At 44.8% G+C, this 23766-nt stretch overlaps 1 protein-coding gene across 1 annotated transcript in view; it reads left to right on the forward strand.

Moving 5' to 3' along the window:
• LOC138661919 (UAP56-interacting factor-like) overlaps window positions 1–19797 on the forward strand; it is a 55990-nt gene extending 36193 nt beyond the window's left edge. Inside the window, exons 2-9 of the mRNA XM_069746910.1 lie at window positions 10866–11000; window positions 11082–11233; window positions 15528–15625; window positions 15703–15787; window positions 16384–16436; window positions 16509–16583; window positions 17878–17998; window positions 19530–19797. Of these exons, the coding sequence (XP_069603011.1) occupies window positions 10866–11000; window positions 11082–11233; window positions 15528–15625; window positions 15703–15787; window positions 16384–16436; window positions 16509–16583; window positions 17878–17998; window positions 19530–19625 (815 nt within the window). The 3' untranslated portion in view covers window positions 19626–19797. The remainder of the gene's footprint in view (window positions 1–10865; window positions 11001–11081; window positions 11234–15527; window positions 15626–15702; window positions 15788–16383; window positions 16437–16508; window positions 16584–17877; window positions 17999–19529) is intronic.
• The last annotated feature ends 3969 nt before the right edge of the window (window positions 19798–23766 follow it).

Raw genomic sequence — 23766 nt, forward strand, 5'->3', positions numbered from 1 at the left:
TCTAGTGTGGTGTGTTAGGATTAGGGATTGCGGTCAGCAGAGTTTCCACGTCTCAGAGCTCGTCCTTGTTTTTTGGTAATTGTCAGGTCACTTTGTGTGCTCTGAACTTCAATGTCTATTGTGGTTCTGAATTACCTGTTCATAACACTTTTGAGTATGTGCAAGTTTTGTATGAGGCAACTTTTGCATGTGTTGCAACTTTTGTGCATGTGGCAATTTTTCCACGAGTGCAAGTTTTGCATGTGGCGAGTTTTCCATGAGGTGAGTTTTGCACTTGTGGCGAGTTTTGCGTGAGCCTAGTTTTTGCATGTGGCCAGTTTTGCGCGTGGCGAGTTTTGAGCGGCGACTTTTGTGTTTCGACTTTTATGTGGCGAGGTTGGTGTATGTGTGGTGAAATGTGTGCTGAGGGTGGTATATGTGTTCAAGCACGTGGTAGTTTGTGGCACATTTTGTGTGTGTGTTCATATCCCCGTGTGTGGTGAGTATCCCATGTCGGGGGCCCACCTTAGCAACTGTACGGTATGTACTCTTTGGCGCCATCGCTCTCATTCTTTAAGTCCCCCTTGTTCACATCTGGCAGCTGTCAATTTGCCTCCAACACTTTTCCTTTCACTTTTCCCCATTATGTAGATAGGGGCAAAATTGTTTGGTGAATTGGAAAGCGCGGGGTTAAAATTTCACCTCACAACATAGCCTATGACGCTCTCGGGGTCCAGACGTGTGACTGTGCAAAATTTTGTGGCTGTAGCTGCGACGGTGCAGATGCCAATCCCGGACATACACACACACACATTCAGCTTTATATATTAGACTAGCTGAAGAGCCCGGCGTTGCCTGGGCATAGTAAATATCTGTGGTTAGTTATAGCACCTCACTTCTCTTATTTTCCCATCACGCCTCTCATTTTCCCAATCACATCTTTCATTTTCCCCCTCGCATCTCTCATTTTCTCCCTCACACCTCTCATTTTCTCCCTCACTCCTCTCATTCCCCCATAACACTTGTCATTTCGACCTCACATCTGTCATTTTCCGATTACTCCACTATTTTCCCTCACTCCTCTCATTTTGCACTCACACCTTTTCATTTTCACCTCACACCTCTCATTTTCACCTCAGTATATACATGTTTATCATCTCCCTTATATATAGTGTACATCTGTATGTCATCTCCTGTATATAGTATATAACTGTATGTCATCTCCCCTGTATATAGTATATACCTGCTGTGTGTCATCTCCCCTGTATATAGTATATACCTGTATGTCATCTCCTCATATATATAGTATATACCTGTATGTCATCTCCTTCTATATATAGTATATACCTGTATGTCATCTCCTCCTGTATATAGTATATACCTGTGTGTCATCTCCCCTGTATATAGTATATATCTGTGTGTCATCTCCTCCTGTATATAGTATATACCTGTATATCATCTTCTATATAAAGCATATACCTGTATGTCATCTCCTCCTGTATATAGTATATACCTGTAGGTCATCTGCTCCTGTATATAGTATATACCTGTGTGTCATCTCCTCCTGTATATAGTATGTACCTGTATGTCATCTCCTCCTCTATATAGTATATACCTGTGTGTCATCTCTCCTGTATATAGTATATATCTGTGTGTCATCTCCCCTGTATATAGTATATACCTGTGTGTCATCTCCTCCTGTATTAGACCTCGTTCACACGTTATTTGCTCAGTATTTTTACCTCAGTATTTGTAAGCTAAATTGGCAGCCTGATAAATCCCCAGCCAACAGGAAGCCCTCCCCCTGGCAGTATATATTAGCTCACACATACACATAATAGACAGGTCATGTGACTGACAGCTGCCGTATTTCCTATATGGTACATTTGTTGCTCTTGTAGTTTGTCTGCTTATTAATCAGATTTTTATTTTTGAAGGATAATACCAGACTTGTGTGTGTTTTAGGGCGAGTTTCGTTTGTCACGTTGTGTGTGTTGAGTTGCGTGTGGCGACATGCATGTAGCGACTTTTGTGAGATGAGTTTTGTGTGGCAACATGCGTGTAGCAACTTTTTGTGTGTCGATTTGCATGTGACAGGTTAGTGTAGCAAGTTGTGTGCAGCAAGTTTTGCGCATGGCGAGTTTTATGTGTGGTGCCTTTTGAGTATGTGCAAGTTTTGTGTGAGGCAACTTTTGCATGTGTTGCAACTTTTGTGCATGTGGCAATTTTTCCACGTTTGCAAGTTTTGCGTGTGGCGAGTTTTCCATGAGGTGAGTTTTGCACTTGTGGCGAGTTTTGTGTGAGCCTAGTTTTTGCATGTGGTGAGTTTTGAGCGGCGACTTTTGTGTTTCGACTTTTATGTGGCGAGGTTGGTGTATGTGTGGTGAAATGTGTGCTGAGGGTAATATGTGTTCAAGCATGTGGCAGTGTGTGGCGCATTTTGTGTGTGTGTTCATATCCCCGTGTGTGGTGAGTATCCCATGTCGGGGCCCAACCTTAGCAACTGTACGGTATATACTCTTTGGCGCCATCGCTCTCACTCTTTAAGTCCCCCTTGTTCACATCTGGCAGCTGTCAATTTGCCTCCAACACTTTTCCTTTCACTTTTCCCCATTATGAAGATAGGGGCAAAATTGTTTGGTGAATTGGAAAGCGCGGGGTTAAAATTTCACCTCACAACATAGCCTATGACGCTCTCGGGGTCCAGACGTGTGACTGTGCAAAATTTTGTGGCTGTAGCTGCGACGGTGCAGATGCCAATCCCGGACATACATACACACACACATACACACATTCAGCTTTATATATTCGATTATGTCCACTGTGCTTCTTTTTTACGCTGCATAATTTCACCAGTGGTGCGTTTTTTCAATCTGCAGCATGTCGATTTCTCTTGCTAGTATGCCGAGTCTTCTGTGCCAAATTTCCCCACTATCTTGCATTAGATGCGGAAATTCCACAGGTAAAAAAGCAAACATGCACTTTTGGTGCGTTTACACAGCAGAAAAGCTTCAAAAATGCATATAATCTGCACCTAACAATGTCAATACTAGGAAGTTTCCAAAACAAACAACTTTATTTAAAGTATGACATACCAAACAGAAACAAAAGACACAGTGTCATAAAAATGCAATAAAAAAGCACACAAAAAATGAAAAAAAAAAAAAAATGCAAGTAACCTAAGGTGCGTAGATGGTTCAGAAATTCTGTAGCGTAAAAAACTTAACACAGACTTATCGTGGGAATGTATCCGATTCCTAATACTTGATGAATTAGTAATAACTGGTGAAGCAGAGCTGGATCACTGATGACTGGTGAAGCAGAGCTGGATCAGTGATGAATGGTGAAGCAGAGCTGGATCAGTGATGGCTGGTGAAGCAGAGCTGAATCAGTGATCAATGGTGAGGCAGAGCTGGTTCAGTGATGAATGGTGAAGCAGAGCTGGATCAGTGATGATTGGTGAAGCAGAGCTGGATCAGTGATGACTGATGAAGCAGAGCTGGATCAGTGATGGCTGGTGAAGCAGAGCTGAATCAGTGATGACTGGTGAAGCAGAGCTGAATCAGTGATCATTGGTGAGGCAGAGCTGGATCAGTGATGAATGGTGAAGCAGAGCTGGATCAGTGATGACTGGTGTTGTGAATTCTGTTGTCAGGCTCCCTCCTGTGGTCATGAATGGTACTTCGGCTGGTTCTGTCCATGGACTTCCTCTGGTGAGTGTTTCTGAGTTTCCTTCCACAGGTGACGAGGTTAATTCATTAGCTGCTGCTCTATTTAACTCCACTTAGATCTTTGCTCCATGCCACCTGTCAATGTTCCAGTATTGATCGTTCTTGTGACCTGTCTTCCCAGCAGAAGCTAAGTTCCAGCTTGTATTTCTTTGGTTTGCTATTTTTCTGTCCAGTTAGCAATTTTTATTGTTGTCTTGCTTGCTGGAAGCTCTGGGACGCAGAGGGAGCGCCTCCGCACCGTGAGTCGGTGTGGAGGGTCTTTTTGCACCCTCTGCGTGGTCTTTTTGTAGGTTTTTGTGCTGACCGCAAAGTAACCTTTCCTATCCTCGGTCTGTTCAGTAAGTCGGGCCTCACTTTGCTAAATCTATTTCATCTCTGTGTTTGTATTTTCATCTTTACTCACAGTCATTATATGTGGGGGGCTGCCTTTTCCTTTGGGGAATTTCTCTGAGGCAAGGTAGGCTTTATTTTTCTATCTTCAGGGCTAGCTAGTTCCTTAGGCTGTGCCGAGTTGCATAGGGAGCGTTAGGCGCAATCCACGGCTATTTCTAGTGTGTTTGATAGGATTAGGGATTGCGGTCAGCAGAGTTCCCACGTCCCAGAGCTCGTCCTTTATTATCCGTAACTATCAGGTCATTCCGTGTGCTCTTAACCACCAGGTCCATTATTGTCCTGACCACCAGGTCATAACAGTACAGGTGGCTACAAAGTGCTAATGCATCTCAATAGAGGGATAAGAGAAGTTCTGAGACCATTTTTTCTTCTTTGCAGTGTGTTTTGTCTTTCTTTTCCCCTTTACCTCTGGGTGGTTCAGGACACTGGTGTAAACATGGACATTCAAGGTCTGTCCTCTTGGATGGATAATCTCACTACAAGGGTACAAAACATTCAAAATTTTGTGGTTCAGAATCCGATGTCAGAGCCTAGGATTCCAATTCCTGATTTGTTTTTTGGTGATAGATCTAAGTTCTTGAATTTCAAAAATAATTGTAAATTGTTTCTTGCCTTGAAACCTCGCTCCTCAGGTGACCCTGTTCAACAAGTAAAGATCATTATTTCTTTGTTACGTGGTGACCCTCAAGACTGGGCATTTTCCCTTGCGCCAGGAGATCCGGCATTGCGTGATGTTGATGCGTTTTTCCTGGCGCTTGGATTGCTTTATGACAAACCTAATTCAGTAGATCAGGCAGAGAAAATCTTGCTGGCTCTGTGTCAGGGTCAGGATGAAGCGGAGATATATTGTCAGAAGTTTAGAAAGTGGTCTGTGCTCACTCAGTGGAATGAATGTGCCCTGGTAGCAATCTTCAGAAAGGGTCTCTCTGAAGCCCTTAAGGATGTCATGGTGGGGTTTCCCATGCCTGCTGGTCTGAATGAGTCTATGTCCTTGGCCATTCAGATCGATCGACGCTTGCGTGAGCGTAAAGCTGTGCACCATTTGGCGGTACTATCTGAGCATGGGCCTGAGCCTGTGCAATGTGATAGGACTTTGACCAGAGCTGAACGGCAAGAACACAGACGTCTGAATGGGCTATGTTTTTACTGTGGTGATTCCACTCATGCTATCTCCGATTGTCCTAAGCGCACTAAGCGGTTCGCTAGGTCTGCCACCATTGGTACGGTACAGTCAAAATTTCTATTGTCTGTTACTCTGATTTGCTCCTATTCTGTTATGGCATTTGTGGATTCAGGCGCTGCCCTGAATTTGATGGACTTGGAGTATGCTAGGCGCTGTGGTTTTTTCTTGGAGCCCTTGCAGTATCCTATTCCATTGAGAGGAATTGATGCTACGCCTTTGGCCAAGAATAAGCCTCAGTACTGGACCCAATTGACCATGTGCATGGCTCCTGCACATCAGGAGGATATCCGCTTTCTGGTGTTGCATAATCTGCATGATGTGGTCGTTTTGGGGTTGCCATGGCTACAGGTTCATAATCCAGTATTGGACTGGAAATCTATGTCCTATTAGGTATATACTCACCCTCGGACGCGCCCTGCTTCTTTCCGGCAGCCTTCCTTCCTAAGAATCAGCCCTTCCAGGACCTTCGGTGACGTCGCGGCTTGTGATTGGTTGCGCGAGCGGTCACATGGGCGGCCGCGCGACCAATCACAAGCCGCGACGTCACCGCGACGTCACCGCAAGGTCCTGGAAGGCTGATTCTAAGGAAGGAAGGTTCCCGGTTAGTACCAGGGCGCGTCAGAGGGTAAGTATGGCGATATTTTTTATTTTAATTCTTTATTTTACACTTAAATCTGAATTCCAATACCAATTCCCAATATCTTAAACATATCGGGAATCGGTATCGAAATTCCGATTCCAGATTCAGAAGATCGCCGACTTCATGGCCGACCCCACACAGGGGTCGGGTTTCATGAAACCCGACTTTGCCAAAAGTCGGCGACTTCTGAAAATTGCCGACCCGTTTCGCTCAACCCTAGTCCTGACCACCAGGTCAAAACAGACTGGTGAAGCAGAGCTGGATCAGTGATGAATGGTGAAGCAGAGCTGGATCAGTGATGGCTGGTGAAGCAGAGCTGGATCAGTGATGACTGGTGAAGCAGAGCTGGATCAGTGATGAATGGTGAAGCAGAGCTGGATCAGTGATGGCTGGTGAAGCAGAGCTGGATCAGTGATGACTGGTGAAGCAGAGCTGGATCAGTGATGAATGGTGAAGCAGAGCTGGATCAGTGATGGCTGGTGAAGCAGAGCTAGATCAGTGATGACTGGTGAAGCAGAGCTGGATCAGTGATGACTGGTGAAGCAGAGCTGGATCAGTGATGACTGGTGAAGCAGAGCTGGATCAGTGATAACTGGTGAAGCAGAGCTGGATCAGTGATAAATGGTGAATCAGAGCTGGATCAGTGATGAATGGTGAAGCAGAGCTGGATCAGTGATGAATGGTGAAGTAGAGCTGGATCAGTGATGACTGGTGAAGCAGAGCTGGATCAATGATGAATGGTGAAGCAGAGCTGGATCAATGATGAATGGTGAAGCAGAGCTGGATCAGTGATGAATGGTGAAGCAGAGCTGGCTCAGTGATGGCTGGTGAAGCAGAGCTGGATCAGTGATGAATAGTGAAGCAGAGCTGGATCAGTGATGAATAGTGAAGCAGAGCTGGATCAGTGATGACTGATGAAGCAGAGCTGGATCAGTGATGAATGGTGAAGCAGAGCTGGATCAGTGATGACTGATGAAGCAGAGCTGGATCAATGATGAATGGTGAAGCAGAGCTGGATCAGTGATGGCTGGTGAAGCAGAGCTGAATCAGTCATTGGTGAAGCAGAGCTGAATCAGTGATGACTGGTGAAGCAGAGCTGAATCAGTGATGAATGGTGAAGCAGAGCTGAATCAGTGATCATTGGTGAGGCAGAGCTGGATCAGTGATGAATGGTGAAGCAGAGCTGGATCAGTGATGGCTGGTGAAGCAGAGCTGGATCAGTGATGGCTGGTGAAGCAGAGCTGGATCAGTGATGAATGGTGAAGCAGAGCTGAATCAGTGATCATTGGTGAGGCAGAGCTGGATCAGTGATGGCTGGTGAAGCAGAGCTGGATCAGTGATGACTGGTGAAGCAGAGCTGGATCAGTGATGAATGGTGAAGCAGAGCTGGATCAGTGGTGGCTGGTGAAGCAGAGCTGGATCAGTGATGACTGGTGAAGCAGAGCTGGATCAGTGATGAATGGTGAAGCAGAGCTGGATCAGTGATGGCTGGTGAAGCAGAGCTAGATCAGTGATGACTGGTGAAGCAGAGCTGTATCAGTGATGAATGGTGAAGCAGAGCTGGATCAGTGATGGCTGGTGAAGTAGAGCTAGATCAGTGATGACTGGTGAAGCGGAGCTGGATCAGTGATGAATGGTGAAGCAGAGCTGGATCAGTGATGACTGGTGAAGCAGAGCTGGATCAGTGATGACTGGTGAAGCAGAGCTGGATCAGTGATGAATGGTGAAACAGAGCTGGATCAGTGATGGCTGGTGAAGCAGAGCTGGATCAGTGATGACTGGTGAAGCAGAGCTGGATCAGTGATGACTGGTGAAGCAGAGCTGGATCAGTGATGAATGGTGAAGCAGAGCTGGATCAGTGATGACTGGTGAAGCAGAGCTGGATCAGTGATGACTGGTGAAGCAGAGCTGGATCAGTGATGAATGGTGAAGCAGAGCTGGATCAGTGATGGCTGGTGAAGCAGAGCTGGATCAGTGATGACTGGTGAAGCAGAGCTGGATCAGTGATGACTGGTGAAGCAGAGCTGGATCAGTGATGACTGGTGAAGCAGAGCTGGATCAGTGATGACTGGTGAAGCAGAGCTGGATCAGTGATGACTGGTGAAGCAGAGCTGGATCAGTGATGAATGGTGAAGCAGAGCTGGATCAGTGATGGCTGGTGAAGCAGAGCTGGATCAGTGATGAATGGTGAAGCAGAGCTGGATCAGTGATGAATGGTAAAGCAGAGCTGGATCAGTGATGAATGGTGAAGCAGAGCTGGATCAGTGATGGCTGGTGAAGCAGAGCTGGGTCAGTGATGGCTGGTGAAGCAGAGCTGGGTCAGTGATGGCTGGTGAAGCAGAGCTAGATTGGTAATGACCGGTGATGTTGACCTGAGTAGGTGAAGCAGAACTGTATTGTTGATAACTAGTGAAGGGGAGCTGAATTAGCGATGAGTGGTGACGCAGAGTTATTTTGATGATGACTAGTAAAGCAGAGCTCAATTAGTGATGATTGGGGAAGTAGAGCTAGAGTGACAACAACTGGTGATGCTGACCAGGATAACTGATGACTAGTGAAGCAGAGCTGGATCAATGGTGATTGTTGAAGTTAAAGGGAATCTGTCATCCCATTTTTCGGCTATAAGCTGCGGCCACCGTCATCAGGGGCTTATCTACAGCATTCTGTAATGCTAACAGGAACACATGGGCTACTTGCACAGTGAACAAGTCTGTATGATCATGTTCACACACCACCAAGAAACCTGAAGACACAAAAGAGAATAGTAAAACCAATTGAGTGTTTTTGGTTTTACTATTCTCTTTTGTGTCTTCAGCATTCTGTAATGCTGTAGATAAGCCCCCGATGTAACCTGAAAGATAAGAAAAACAAGTTAGATTAAGCTCACCCAGGGGCGGTCTGGTGCGGTCCGGTCCGATGGGCATCGCTGTCTGGGTCCAGCGCCTCCCATCTTCATGCGATGACGTCCTCTTCCTTGTTTCCTGTCACGGCTCCTGCTCAGGTATACTGATTTGCCCTGTTGAGGGCAGCGTAAAGTACTGCAGTGCACGAATGCCAGGCCTCTCTGACCTTTCCCGGCGCCTGCGCACTGCAGTACTTTGCTCTGCTCTCAACAGGGCAGACAAAGTGCACCTGCGCAGGAGCCGCGACAGGAAGCAAGGAAGATGACGTCATCGCATCGCATGAAGATAGGAGGCGCCGGACCGCGACGCCCATCGGACCGGACCACATCTGGACCGCCCCTGGGTGAGTATAAGCTAACTTGTTTTTCTCATCTTTCAGGTTACATCGGGGGCTGATCTACAGCATTACAGAATGCTGTAGATAAGCCCCTGATGACGCTGGCCACAGCTTATAGGCCAAAAATTGGGTGACAGATTCCCTTTCAGCTGGATTGATGAACCCAAACTGTAAAGTTCAGGACTGTACCGAACGGTCACACGGTCCCGAACACGGGTTTCCATGGGAAACCCGTGTTACAGTTCGCGTCCTGTTCGGGCTGTAAAAAAAAAAAGCTGAAAATTAATAATAAACATTAGAACTATACTTACCTGTCTAGCGACGCGTCCTCCTGTCCCGCTGTCTCCCAGCCGCATTTGCTTCCAGGGCTGCTCATTACCTTCTGTCGATATTCACTGCACTCGGCAGTCTTCGGCTTTTTCCAGCAGTGTTCGTGCAGTGACGTCCCTGAAGACTGCCGAGAACAGTGAATACTGCCGGCAGTTAATGAGCGGCCCTGGAAGCAGATGTGGCTGGGAGACAGCGGGACAGGAAGAAGCGTCGCTGGACAGGTAAGTATAATTCTAATGTTTATTATTCATTTTCTGCTTTTTTACAGCTCCCCCTCCCCATGCCATATATGTAAATTCCGAGTTCCGGTTTCGGACGCAAGTTCGTGTCATGTCCGGCTCCAAACTCAAACTTTACAAAAAACTCGGGCGAGCCCGCCGATCCCGAACATCGGTGGGTTCGCCCATCACTATTGGTGAAGACTGGTAAAGCGACCCTAGATAGATGATGACTGGTGAAGCAGAGTTGGATCAGCGAAAACTGATGTAGAAGAGCTGAGGAATTTAATTTCATAAAGCTTGTAGGCATTTGCCTGTATTCTATATTGATAAAGCCATTGGAGGCCTGTAATGCAGAATCGGTGAATGTCACGTCTCCATGGAGGAGTGGATTTCAATAAAATATGAGAAAGCGTTACAATATAAGCATTCTATCCTGGATGCTGAAATTTGTTTCTGCTTCTGTCACAGTGATACATAGTTGAATTATTCTGCCAAATCTGCAAAATCAGTCCAGCCAATCAATCAATACTCTTTCTAAAGGCTAAATGATGCTTCGACTGATTGGCTGAAAGCCATCCATTCTCGGTCAGCTCTCCTATACAGAGGAGTGCTCTTTTGGCTGTAGAGCTGAAGCCTTTGTCACACCAGCTCTATTCCCCACCCAGTGCCGCCTCCTCCACAGGAAGAAGCTGTGCTGGGCGGGCAATAGAGCTGGAGCAACAGAGACTTCAGATCTATAAATATTTCCACGGCCTCAATTGCATATCAATTTGAATGCTGATTTCTCAGTAATGGAGGAAAGGACCGGCCATGTAAATTTATTGCTGATCTTGTCATTGAAACAGCTACATGCACATACAGATATTTTGGGATGTGAAATCCTCCTGACGGATTCTCATTAAGAAGGATGTACACAATAATTTATCAGTGTAACTAGACTACATGCACAAAAAAGGTCTATCTGTGAAAAATATTTAGAATTGAGTCCTCAGTGGTTGATACCTTTTAATGGCTAACTGAAAAGATGGTAACAAATTGCAAGCTTTTGAGACTACACAGGTCTCTTCATCAGGCAAAGACATTCCTATGTACAGTGGATATCTCTCAGAAATATCTGTGTTGATCTTTTAACTCTATTTTGTTTTCAGATGACATCATAAAACTTCAAAGAGAAGAATCAGACGCTCAGTCCTCCGTGAATCAGACCGGCCAGAATGGCAGAATAAGAAGAGGAAATTTCCAAAACAAGAGATACTTCAGGAATCCACCAAGAAATCGGCAAGGTTTGGCCTTAGTAATGACATTTTAGTTTCGTAATGACTCATTTAGGGATAGTTTTAATAACATGTTATCCTGTTCCCCAGGACCTGGGAGACCTAGACCAGGTTTCAACCAGCAAAGGTATCATGGTGTGATCAGAACCAATGCCCTTGGTCCAATAACCAGACAAAGAGCAAGATCTGCTGCCTCACTGAGTAATGTCAGCCCACTAAATAGGCCAAATCTGACTTCAGCGGTAAGTATATGTTCACGTCAAACGCCTGCTGGATCCTTGAGCCTCTCCAATGTGCAGTCTTAGAAATGCATCCTTACCAAGAGAATCACCAGACAGTCTTGGGTCCTTGCTTCCATCTTTCTGTAGCTGCGCTTTCATTCAGGGGCTTCATTTATCACTCACAACATAGAGCAATTTGAAGGAACATATATTCTGGAGTGTTCCTCTCATTTGTGCATTACACAGACCATTGATTTCATAAGGCATCATGAAACGCGTAAAGCACCACTCCAGTGTCTTATTTTTCATAGCTGGAGTGGCGCCTTAAATGTAAGCTCCCTGCCCTCCCCTTCCGGCGGCTTCACCATTTTCGGACGCCACTCCGGTCCCGCGGCACCATCTTATGCCCATAAGTTCTGAATGGCCAGAAGGCAGAAGTTACGTCACAGCCTCTCAATGCAAGTCTATGAGAACCAGAGCGAGGCCAGAACACTCACATTAAAAAGTGACATCCGACACGCTCCAGCAGACACCGCAGTGCACCGGGCAGGTCACTTCTGGAGACAGAATGTTGCAACGTTGGAAAAGAATTAAGGGGATAACAGTTGAGTTGACAGGGGGCAGGGGAATTACATTTAAAGCACCACTCCTGCAATGCTATAAAAAAAAAACACTGGAGTGGTGCTTTAATTTTTTTTTCTAATAGTGCTGCAGTGGAATTAAACTCAATCCTGGATCGTGGTCCCACCAGCAGAACATCCTGTGACCAATTTACTGACATTTCACGTAACTCTCGATAATAATTATGGAAGTTGGAGGGAGCTGGTTTTACTTAAATCGAGCCTGACAGCTGATTCAGTGGCCATCATTGCAGCCGTGTATGCTTTACTCTAAAAAGATTGATTGTTTTCAGTGGGAGAAACAAAATAATATTCTTGTATTATTATTTTGTTTCTCCCACTAAGAACAATCAATCTTTTGTCAACTGGTTAACATGGTACCAAAACCTTTTTTGTTTTATAAAAAACAGCTTTTAAAACAGCGACCAGGGACAAGGTGAAAAGAACTAGTCACGGATGTGCGTCCCCTGCTCCAGTGTCTTTCTGCCTGACTCAACATCATTCAGTTCACGGCTGGAAGAACATAAAAGCGCTATAGGGTCTTATCTGGGTGTAAGGAGATAAATTCTGGTCAAATTTACTCTCCAGATCCAGCCCTTACACAGGCTCATAGAAATGTAAGCTGCTGCAGATCCACCGGTCTCCTTGAGACCAACCAAAGTAAAAAAAAATGTGATATAAGGGTAGATTCTTCTCTGCGCCCCTTGAAGAATTAGAAGTCCATATGGGTAATCCAATGAAAAAGTGGCTTTATTCAATTCTTTTAGGAGCACCAGGGCTCCTTCATCAGGATACCACACAGAATGTTCCTTCTGTGTTGGATCCTGATGAAGGATCCCTGGTGCTCCGAAACGCCTTGAATAAAGTCACTTTTTCATTGGATTACCCATATGGACTTCTAATTCTTCAAGGGGCGCAGAGAAGAATCTACCTTTATATCACATTTTTTTTCGACTCAATATCATTGTCAGATCTCTCCTCATACAGACGAGGGACACAAAAAACTGACAGGCACTTCCCAACAGAACAAAACAAGTGTGAACAAGTGCGAGCTGCTAAGACTGCATAAAATATCAAACAAAAAAGAATGCAGCAGCCTCTGTAAGCACTATGATGTATACAAACATTGAATATATTACATTTAGACTGCATTACTTCTATATAGAATATATGTCACAATCCATTTTTTGATTTGTGGCAGCTCTTGTTCCACTCGGGGGTTAATGTCAGCTTTTCCACTGCTGGCAATCTGATGTTACTGCAGTGCTGCTGGGTCAGCTGATGCAGGTGGTGACCACTCCCACCATCCTTTAAAAGGTCACCTGATGCATCAGCTGATTGTTGGTGATACATTTTCTTTCTGGAGACCAGCCTAGCTGGAGCAGCTCTCTGGTGTCAGCCACGTCTGGTGATTGGAGTCCAGTTGCTGTTGTTATCTGCGGTGTGGAGCTTAGCAGCGGTCTTCATAAGCTAAGTGTGGTGTTTTTTTTCACCTTGTCCCTTTGATGTTTGTCACTTCCACTTGTGTGTATTGTCATGGACTAAAGGTATCCTGATGGCGGTGGGGGGAAGGACCCACTTAGGGCGTTAAGGGAGTGCAGGGACAGGCTCAGGCTTGAGCTCAGGGGTGTCCCTTCCTTCGTTTCCCTATTGATAGGGCCTTCCTCCCCCCCCTTTTCGATCCCGTTGTGAATTTGTGGTGTCATCCATTGACCGACCACTCATTGGGTCGGGTTCACACCGTGACAATATATTTATAAAAATGAAGGTACAGCCATCGTGTACAGAGAAAGATGCAGGCATGGATTGTGAGCAGCATCAATGGCAGGGACACGACATATGAATTAACTGCATGTCAAAGGTCATGAAGAAGTTAAGTTTAGTAATTGAAGAAAATTCATCCACAGGCATCCATCCTTATGGGCTGCAGAGAGTACCTGCAAGGAGCCTGTACATTCTAGGCTCAACGACACACACATGGCGAGACACATACACATGGACTTACTACCAGTCCATCTTCTCTTCAGTCTTTCTGACTCCCGCAGAGCCCTGGGGCTGTGTGACAGTGGTGACATCACGGTCAGTTGACTGGTTATGTGATTAAGATGTCACCAAAGGTTCTGAAGTTCCGCAGAGTACAAGACCTGTGGTAACATCATGGTCACATAACCCCGATGTCACGAAAGGACCTGAAGCAGTCTGAACATCAGAAGCTTCACTGATAATAGCATTATCAGTGAAGCTCCTGGTGCGAATACTTGGGTCCCCAAAGAGAATGGGGGCCCTGGGCAATTTCCCAGTTTTCTTCCCCTTAATGCTGGCCCTGCTTCTGGGCTACAAATTTTACAGGGCAGATACAATCCATCCCTAATTAAAAACTACCTTATGTTGATGGGAGGGCGAGTGCTCATCTGGTCAGTTTTTTTGAAGCATACTGTTGGAGGTGGTGACTGCCTCCATATTTGACTGAGCTGCTATCATTAGCCTGAGGCTGCTTTTAAATAATACTTCTCCTACCTGCCCTGTAAAAGGCTGTAGACGTTTAGCCCGAGAGAGACGTTTGATAAATATTAGGTCTAGGATCCTATCAAAGAAAGGCCTTGTTGTGACTGATGGGCTCTGATGAATGGATCAATTAAGCCGTATATTCTATATAGCAGTAATGCAGTCCAAATTTCATATATTCAATTTTTGCATACATCTTAGGCCTCTTTCACACTTGCATCAGTACGTGTCCGTTGCTATGCGTCGGGCCGACATACCGATGCACGTTGTGAAATTTGTGCACGACGTGGGCAGCGGATGCAGTTTTTCAACGCATCCGCTGCCCATTCTGAAGTCCGGGGAGGAGGGGGCGGAGTTTCGGTAGAAAATGGCGGACGCGACTGACAAAAAAACCTTCACTTGAACATTTTTTCGTGCCGACGGTTCGCCAAAACACGACGGATCCGTTGCACAACGGATGCGACGTGTGACCATCCGTAGCGATCCGTCGCTAATACAAGTCTATGGGTAAAAAACGCATCCTGCGAACACATTTGCAGGATCCGTTTTTTCCCAAAACGACGGATTGCGACGGATTGCTAAAAACGCAAGTGTGAAAGTAGCCTTAGTGCATAGAGTGCTGCTGCTGCTATATTCTTTTTTTTTTTTTTTCCACACACACAGGTGAAGCAGGAGGGGAGGGACTCAACTTTTTGTCTTGTCATCCAAGTCGCCTCATCCTGATCTACAGCTCTAAAGTATACACGGCTGCAATAATACAGCCGGGTGCTAATTCATGCTGCTTGTGATTCGGGCTGCATGACTAATCTAATTTATAGAGACCAGATAAATATGAAGTCTTATTGGCAATGCTTTATGGAAAATAAAATTCTGTAAATTAGCTCTCTCCAGAGAAAATAAACTAAATGCGGTAGTTTCTAAACTAAACATAAAAATAAACTCATAAGTGCCACCTATTGGAAGTAACTCTGTTAGTTGATTTACAATGAGGCATTGCCAAAAAAGGCTACATATTAATCTGACAATGGGAGGATTACTGGAGCCTGCTTATAGATGCTGAGGGTTGTAGTTTTGCAACATGCGCAAAGCCACAGCTTGGCAGTTGCAGAATGTTGACTGTAACTGGATGTAAATGATTGTTCCCATGTCTGCGGACTGTATCGCTCTCCTAACATTTAGTCTCCTTACAGAGTACTCAGAACTTGGTAACAATTCAAACCCGAAACGTCCAACAAAGCACAAAGCCGTACAGGGCAGCGAATATTCCTGTGCGCTCACTAGCCAGGAGGTGAGACTACATCATTAAGGGGCCATTTTGTAAGAATTCAATTGTCTGTCAAACTATAATTAATTAATTTATTCTAGGAGAATTAACACACAGAATAGAAGACCGCAAATAGGAGACGGGCGAAGGCAGCAAAGAACAAATATAGTCAACCGAAATAGAAGAGTAAGTCGCCTGGTCAGACGGTGTATGGTCATTACTAGACAGTGATTTGTAGCCGTCAGGGCATAAGCGTGGTATTATCATATTTACTGGAAATTCTCTATGTAGTGTAATATTGTGATCAGAGTCGTTAAACAATCTCCAGCATTCAATACATGGAAAATAATACATGGAAGGAAGATAAGATAGGGCATGGCATTCAGCAGAGGTTGCAGTTGCAGCCAAGTCTTGTGTGGGCCCAACAGTCACGTCAAAGAATAGCAGTGGTTATTCCACACATTCTGACAGTATGGCATTAAAGAGTGATTACTAGATTTAAAAATTAACATTTTTCCATAGGATAGTAGATAAGTTACTGATTGTTTGGGGTCCAACCACTGGGACCCTCAGCTTCCCTGAGAATGGGGCTATGGATCGAGCAGAGGTGCGCATACTCGACCTCCGATTTACTTATTTTCTGCTGGAGAAAGCCCAGTACAGTGCTTAGCTAGTCCTGGCAGTCTTAGTGAAGAGAAGCTCCATTTCTGGTTTTGCTATGATGCTAACTTGCCATATGAAAATTAATAATGCATTCAATGTTTTTTCCTTTCCATTTCCAGTTGATACAACAAGTCGCTATAAATCGTGGGAAGAGACAGACCAATGCTGGAAGGTCATTAACATTACTGGCTTATCATCATTAACGTCATTTGGATCTTATAATGAATCTACCCTTCTTCACCAGGTGGCAGAACAATGACGGTTTTGGATCCACCTTAACTGTTTCAGTTCCCAACCCTAAAGCAGGTTTTATTCCTCAGTGAGTAGAGATCTCCATCTCACATGATGCTCAATAACGAGTGCTTTAGTTATTTAAAGGGGGCCAATCACCAGGTCACAAGTGGACAGTATTTTGCTCTTATTTTATTCTCGCTGTTCCCCTGTGTATTATGTTTTTTGTTTTTTCTGAATCCCCCATGTGGTTCCAAAGTTCTGGATCTTTTTACTAAGTTTTTATATTTGTTTTTACTAAGGGGACGGTGCTCATAGGAGACATGCCCCAGAGAATCCTTTTAGCTACGCCTCTTTTCTAACGATCATTCAAAATTAGCTCCAATAAAAAGTGTTGTGAATTCTGTTGTCGGGCTCCCTCCTGTGGTCATGAATGGTACTTCGGCTGGTTCTGTCCATGGACTTCCTCTGGTGGGTGTTTCTGAGTTTCCTTCCACAGGTGACGAGGTTAATTCGTTAGCAGGCTGCTCTATTTAACTCCACTTAGATCTTTGCTCCATGCCACCTGTCAATGTTCCAGTATTGGTCTAGTTCACTCCTGGATCGTTCTTGTGACCTGTCTTCCCAGCAGAAGCTATGTTCCAGCTTGTATTTCTTTGGTTTGCTATTTTTCTGTCCAGCTTGCTATTTTTATTGTTGTCTTGCTTGCTGGAAGCTCTGGGACGCAGAGGGAGCGCCTCCGCACCGTGAGTCGGTGCGGAGGGTCTTTTTGCGCCCTCTGCGTGGTCTTTTTGTAGGTTTTTGTGCTGACCGCAAAGTAACCTTTCCTATCCTCGGTCTGTTCAGTAAGTCGGGCCTCACTTTGCTAAATCTATTTCATCTCTGTGTTTGTATTTTCATCTTTACTCACAGTCATTATATGTGGGGGGCTGCCTTTTCCTTTGGGGAATTTCTCTGAGGCAAGGTAGGCTTTATTTTTCTTTCTTCAGGGCTAGCTAGTTCCTTAGGCTGTGCCGAGTTGCATAGGGAGCGTTAGGCGCAATCCACGGCTATTTCTAGTGTTTGATAGGATTAGGGATTGCGGTCAGCAAAGTTCCCACGTCCCAGAGCTCGTCCTTTATTATCAGTAACTATCAGGTCATTCCGTGTGCTCTTAACCACCAGGTCCATTATTGTCCTGACCACCAGGTCATAACAAAAAAGGCTCTTATCTCTGGAACGGTATGACGATATTTAAAACAACAAAAAAGGGACACTCGGGACAGCAGGCGGAATAAAGTAAAAGCAAAAAATGGCCACCTTTGACCTGGTGAAAATTCCTCTTTAAGAGGCGTTTCAATAAAATTGATGAATGATTTTGAGTTTTTCTCCCAATTTCACAGACCCAAAAAGCCAGCAATGAAGCAGCCAGGAGGGAGATTTAGGAAAACAGGAGCGCAGCCCACAGATCCCCCTCCAAAGGGAGTTCCTCTAAGATTTAATTTCCGGGCTATGGCCAATCACGTGAGTTACAAGCTATGATTGAACTTGCAGTATATGTTGGATTTTCTGCTTGAGCTAAATCTAAACAAGGTACAAGTTACAGACTTTTCAGTGTTGAGCAAGATCATCACACATCGAAGCCATATTCACACTCCAGTATTTCATCAGTACTTGTATCCAAAGCGTAGAGTGGCCTAAAAACAAAGAAGAGGTGTGACTTTTTCCAATAGTACGTCAAAACCATTCAAGGCCATGAACCAAAACATTATACAGTAGCTTTATTTTAAAATAATCACAGATAAATGAGAAAACACAATCAACAGAGTTAAAGAAGATGGGGCACATAATATACATGTATAAAAGTCCTTATGTGAATATGTATGTACAGAAGTGTAGAGGCTGATTAACCTGGTGACAGATCCTCTTTATATCTATTGTTCTTTTCTTATGGGCCAAAGATATTGGCATAACTAAAGTCCAATGGGCCCCAGCCCTAAATTTGGATCTGTGCCCCCCACCAGCATGTTGGTCAGTTGTTCTGGGCTCTTTGCTAATGTCCTTCATCCTCCTCCCTATCCTGCAATAATATCCTGGGAGCCAGTGGCTCTCTGAGCCACGATACATTTTCACTGAATGTGCGTCTTCAGGTGAAAACGGCGCTGGTGTCAACGGACCTATTGACTCCATGGGCCTGGTCACAGTCACATCTGCTACTCAAATCTTTATGCCCTGGTCAAAGGGACCGCTAAGGACCACCTAGACTCCAGTAACCAAGTTTGATTGGAACACCAACCATACTAATTTTCCTGCATATCTCCAAAGTAGATTTTCTTGAAAGAAGAGTACTGGACAGGTTCTCATCACCCTTTAAAAAAGGGGACGGGAGCACGCAGGATTGGGTTCCTTTTCTCCAAGGGTCTTATAGCTGCCATATGATCTGTTTCTATGGTATGTGTGCGTCTTTTCTCAGTGTAATTGTGAAGATACAACCTATAATGCTTGAAAATTCATAGCACTTAAAGTTATTATCTGGGAGTACATTTTTTTTAATAATATGCCTAGGAACTAACAGGGAAGTAGTTGCAACTTACCTGCCTGTTGTGGCTGGTGTTGATCTCCGTTGGCACAGAGCAATCACAGACCATTAATGCCGGCGATTCACCGGCGTCTACTGACGTCACATTGAAGGAACAGCAGCTTCTCATCTACTCTGCTCTGTTGACAGGTGCTTGACTGTTGACATTTTGTGGATTGACAGTCGGCTCCCCGCTGCCTATCTGCAGGGAGCCAACTGTCAATTAACATGACATCGGCAGACACGCCCTGTTGACAGAACATCATGGAAGAAGAAGAGCTGCCCTGTTGACGTGGAGCAGCTGAAAAACAGTCCTGGACAACCTCTTTAATGGGCTGTCCCTGTCTCAGTGGTACCTGCTTATTTAGATGTCTTATTTTGTGCATCACTTTTTTAGATTTATTTTGATAAAACATTCACATTTCATTGCTGCACTGGAGAAGATGAAACGCTGATGTGCTATTGTGTATTTTTCAGACAAATGTCACACTGAATGACCGGTTTTCTAGTCTCAAGATTAAAGGACGGTATGCACCAGCGAGAAGAGGGGGGCGGACAGTCATGCTCGCTTAGCATCAACTCCTTGTGGACAGAAGAATGCACCGTCCATATTACATGTAAACCTCTGCTGCTCTTCTCCGGGACTTTGGTTGTGAATAGAGACAAGTTACTTAATGCGATGCGCTAAAGCATCACGGATCACAACTCCCACCATACTCATATATAATAAAGTTTTTTAATTGTATTACTAATTGTCTTATTTCTGAATTGTTACACATTGGACCTAGGGATTTTTCTTGGGACTTTATAACTAATTTTATGTTCTCTGGCCTTCTCATAGACGTGGAATGGAGGAGAGGTCCAGCATGTGCACCTCTGCTCCATTCATGACCGGGCCGCAGAGCCACGATTTACAGGTCTCTGGGATCAAATTGGTTGAACTCCCAGTAATCGATAAACCAAGTTATAACCTCTTTTTTTGTTTTTCTGGATGTAGGAGTGGAGAACTAATTGGGGATAACTTTATTATCATATACTGATACTGTATATGACCCACAGACCTAGAACTCCCTGCTTTTTGATTGACAGCTCGAGTTCCAGGTTTGTCGCTTCTGTGCAGAGTGAGCTGTCAATCAAAGTAGCAGGGAGCGAATACAGCCGCCAGTCACAATATAGTGATTGAACCGCTCAGTGCGCCCCTGTGACATAAAGCAAGCAGCTCCAGGAAGGATAGAACTTAATTTTCTCCTTATAGCCGTGATTCCAGTAGGGCGGCTGGGCAGCATTTTAGAGCATATTACCATCAAATTAACCCTATTTCCCTGGTTAAATAGCATTTTTGCACATGACAGGCTCCCAGGGCCGGCGTCAGCACCCAGGCAAGTGCCGGGGCCCTGAGCGGGCAGGGGGCCCACTCGCCATCAGGGACACTGGCGTGCTATAGTTCCGGCCCCCACGAGTGGACCCCCAGCCTGCTCCGGGCCCCAGCACTTGCGATACTTACCTCTCCCAGTTCCAGCGCTACAGCGTCTTCCATCCTCTGACTGTGACGTTCAGGTCAGAGGGCACAATGACGTCACCAGTGCGCGCCCTCTGCCTGAGCAGTCGCAGCACAGAGAGCAGGATGACGCCGATGGTGAGGAGTGCAGAGCAGAGCAGTGTCAAGCAACGAGAGGTGAGTATTTTATTATTATTATTATTTTTTTAATATTTAGAGCAATATATGGGGACCATCAGAAGGGGCCTATATATGGAGCATTATATGGGGCTAATTCTATATGGAGTATCTTATGGGGCCAATAATATACTGAGCATCTTATGAAGCCAATTCTATAGGGAGCATTACATGGGGCCAATTTAATATGGAGCAGTATATGGGGCCAATTACATATGGAGCAGTATATGGGGCCAATAATATATGAAGCATCTTATGGGACTAATTATATGGAGCATTTTATGGGGCCCATTATACATGGAGCATATTATGGGGCCAATTATTTTTGGAGCATTATATGGGACCCATTCTGTAAGGAGTATTATATGGGGCCCATTCTGTATGGAGCATCATATGGGGCCCATTCTGTATGGAGCAATATATGGGACTCAGTATACTGTATTGGGCCGATCATATACTGTATGGAGCATTATATGAGGCCCATTATAAATGGAGCAATAGATGGGGCTCATCATATACTGTATGGAGAATTATATGTAGCTCACTATACTGTATGGAGCATTATATGGGGTCAATTCCATATGGAGCAATGTATGCAGCTCATTCTGTATGGAGCACTCTGTGGTGCCCATTATACTGTATGGAGCATTGTATGAGGCTCATTAGTCTGTATGGAGCATAATATTGGGCTCATTATTCTGTTTGGAGCAATATGTGGAGCTCATTAATCTTTATAGAGGACTATATGGTACCAATTATACTGTATGGAGCACTATATGGGGCCATTATACTGTATGAGGCAATATATGGGGCTCATTCTTCTGTTTGGAGCAATATATGGGGCTCATTATTCTGTATAGAGGACTATACTGTCCGGTTTCTGAGCTAATGTAGAATGCACAATAGATATCACTCATGTAATGTAAGAAGTAAGTGAAATCTTTGGCATTGTACTATACCTATATTTCTCTATCATATCCGTACATTATGAAGTGTGGTATGTGTTAGACTGTCGCCACACTAGCAGTATTTGGTCAGTATTTTACATCAGTATTTATAGCCAAAACCAGGAGTGGAACAATTAGAGGAAAAGTATAATAGAAACATATGCACAACTTCTGCATTTATCACCCACTCCTGGTTTTGGCTTACAAATACTGATGTAAAATACTGACCAAATACTGCTAGTGTGACGGCAGCCTTAAAGGGGCCCACCGGGACTCTTTCGCCAAGGGCCCATGAAAACCTGGAGCCGGCCCTGCAAACTCCCTATAACTTACAAGGTAGCTACCTCAATTTTCAAATAGTTTTTTCTCATTCCAGGAGAGAGGAAATTGGCATATTTTTCCTATATAGCATATAGTGCATTGGCAATAAGACTCCAAAGAGGCGCTGCAGTGCCCTGTCTGATGGGAGCGGAGGCAGATCAAGCATGCCTCCCCTAAATTCTTTTTACCTTAGACTGTCAGAGATATAAAATGGGTGTTCTTAACCATATCTGGCCATCTCATAGAGAATGAATGGAACTCTGCAGCACCACATTACTGGAATTATCGGGGGTCTTATCCTTCATAATATCACACTTCTGGAGCACCTTTTTTTTCCCCAAAACTATGGCCGACATTTATTAAAGGGGGTTGTCCAGGTTTGTGATGAAAGTTTGCAGACACTATTTTATATTGAGTGCGGATGGAATATGTTCGGATATGTGTATATCATATATCTGCGGTCTCGCTGCCTGCACCAGAGAATCCTGACTTTGCACTTCCCGCATTGTGAGGATTCCAAATTCTGCAGCCACATAGAGTGGACAACCTCTTTAACTTTAGCGTTTCCTTCACCAATCTCAAACTATTTTATCGATTAAAACGCACCAAATTAATTAGAAGGTGCAAGCTTCTTAATTTTATTAGGCAGACAAGAAAATGAAAAGCACAAATTCTTTGGTCCTGATGGCGGACTTCAGCAGTCACATGCAGTACTCATGATATCACACTATGGAGTAAAAAAATTAAATGAGGACGCACCTTTGAAGACTTGGGCAACTCTTATGTTCCACACCTTTTCAGATACGATGTTCGGCAAATTTGTGTCTCCGACTTGCTTTCGCATGCAAATTGCACAGAAGTCTATTGGGATGAGGTTGTCTGTGGCTCATAAACTGCAATAAAAGATACAACAAAGCTGGATATTTTGTGTTGGCTGGAGCAATCAATAGGTACGAGGTAGTAGTGATGTGTAAATATTGGTAAGAAGCCATAATATGAAGGCGCATTTATGCTGAAAGATTATTGTGAATCAGTCTATACGAGCTGCCAATCACCTGATGAACCAGAAAGACGCTCGTTCGTCGGGTGAAATGATCTTTTGGTTTCACTTACTGTTAGGGCTAGCGGAACGCACCAAGTAAATATAGAAGTTTTATTGCAATAGATGCGTTCGCAGCCCGGGGTCCACAGTGCAGGAGAACCTGCTGCTAGCAAACGGCGGAACTATATGGCAGTATGAGCTAACTCTGTTACTTCACAGAGTAGCCGTGAAATCAACGCACTGTGCCCTGTTTGACTTCACAGAGGCACAGGCTAACTACCCAAGTGAGAGCAGTCAGTGGTCATGCATGCACACAAAACTCCTCGGCAGAGGTGCCAGCATTCTAGGGGCTTATTTCAGCCAGGTCCCTGAATACATACACACAAAATCTCCTCGCCGGAGGTGCCAGCATTCTATGGGCTTATTTCAGCCGGGTACCTGAACACAAACTCTCATGACCACACTGGCGCAAAGCACATAACATAGCGAGATACTAGCGCATGGCCGTGCGGCCATGCGAGCCTTAAATAGTTGCAGCACGTACAGGACTTTCCTAGAAGGACCAATGAGAGGCTGCTACAGAGCCTGCGCACCTACAGGACCTTCCTAAAAGGACCAATAGATTTGGCTGCAGTATCTGAACATGTGACCCTCGATCTCCACTGAGAGATCTTAATCTGGGCATGCTCTGTTATGATAAGGTGGTCTAGGAGCAACATGGAACGAGCT

This window comes from Ranitomeya imitator, chromosome 2 (assembly GCF_032444005.1).
Source record: "Ranitomeya imitator isolate aRanImi1 chromosome 2, aRanImi1.pri, whole genome shotgun sequence".
NCBI classification, from domain to species: domain Eukaryota; kingdom Metazoa; phylum Chordata; class Amphibia; order Anura; family Dendrobatidae; genus Ranitomeya; species Ranitomeya imitator.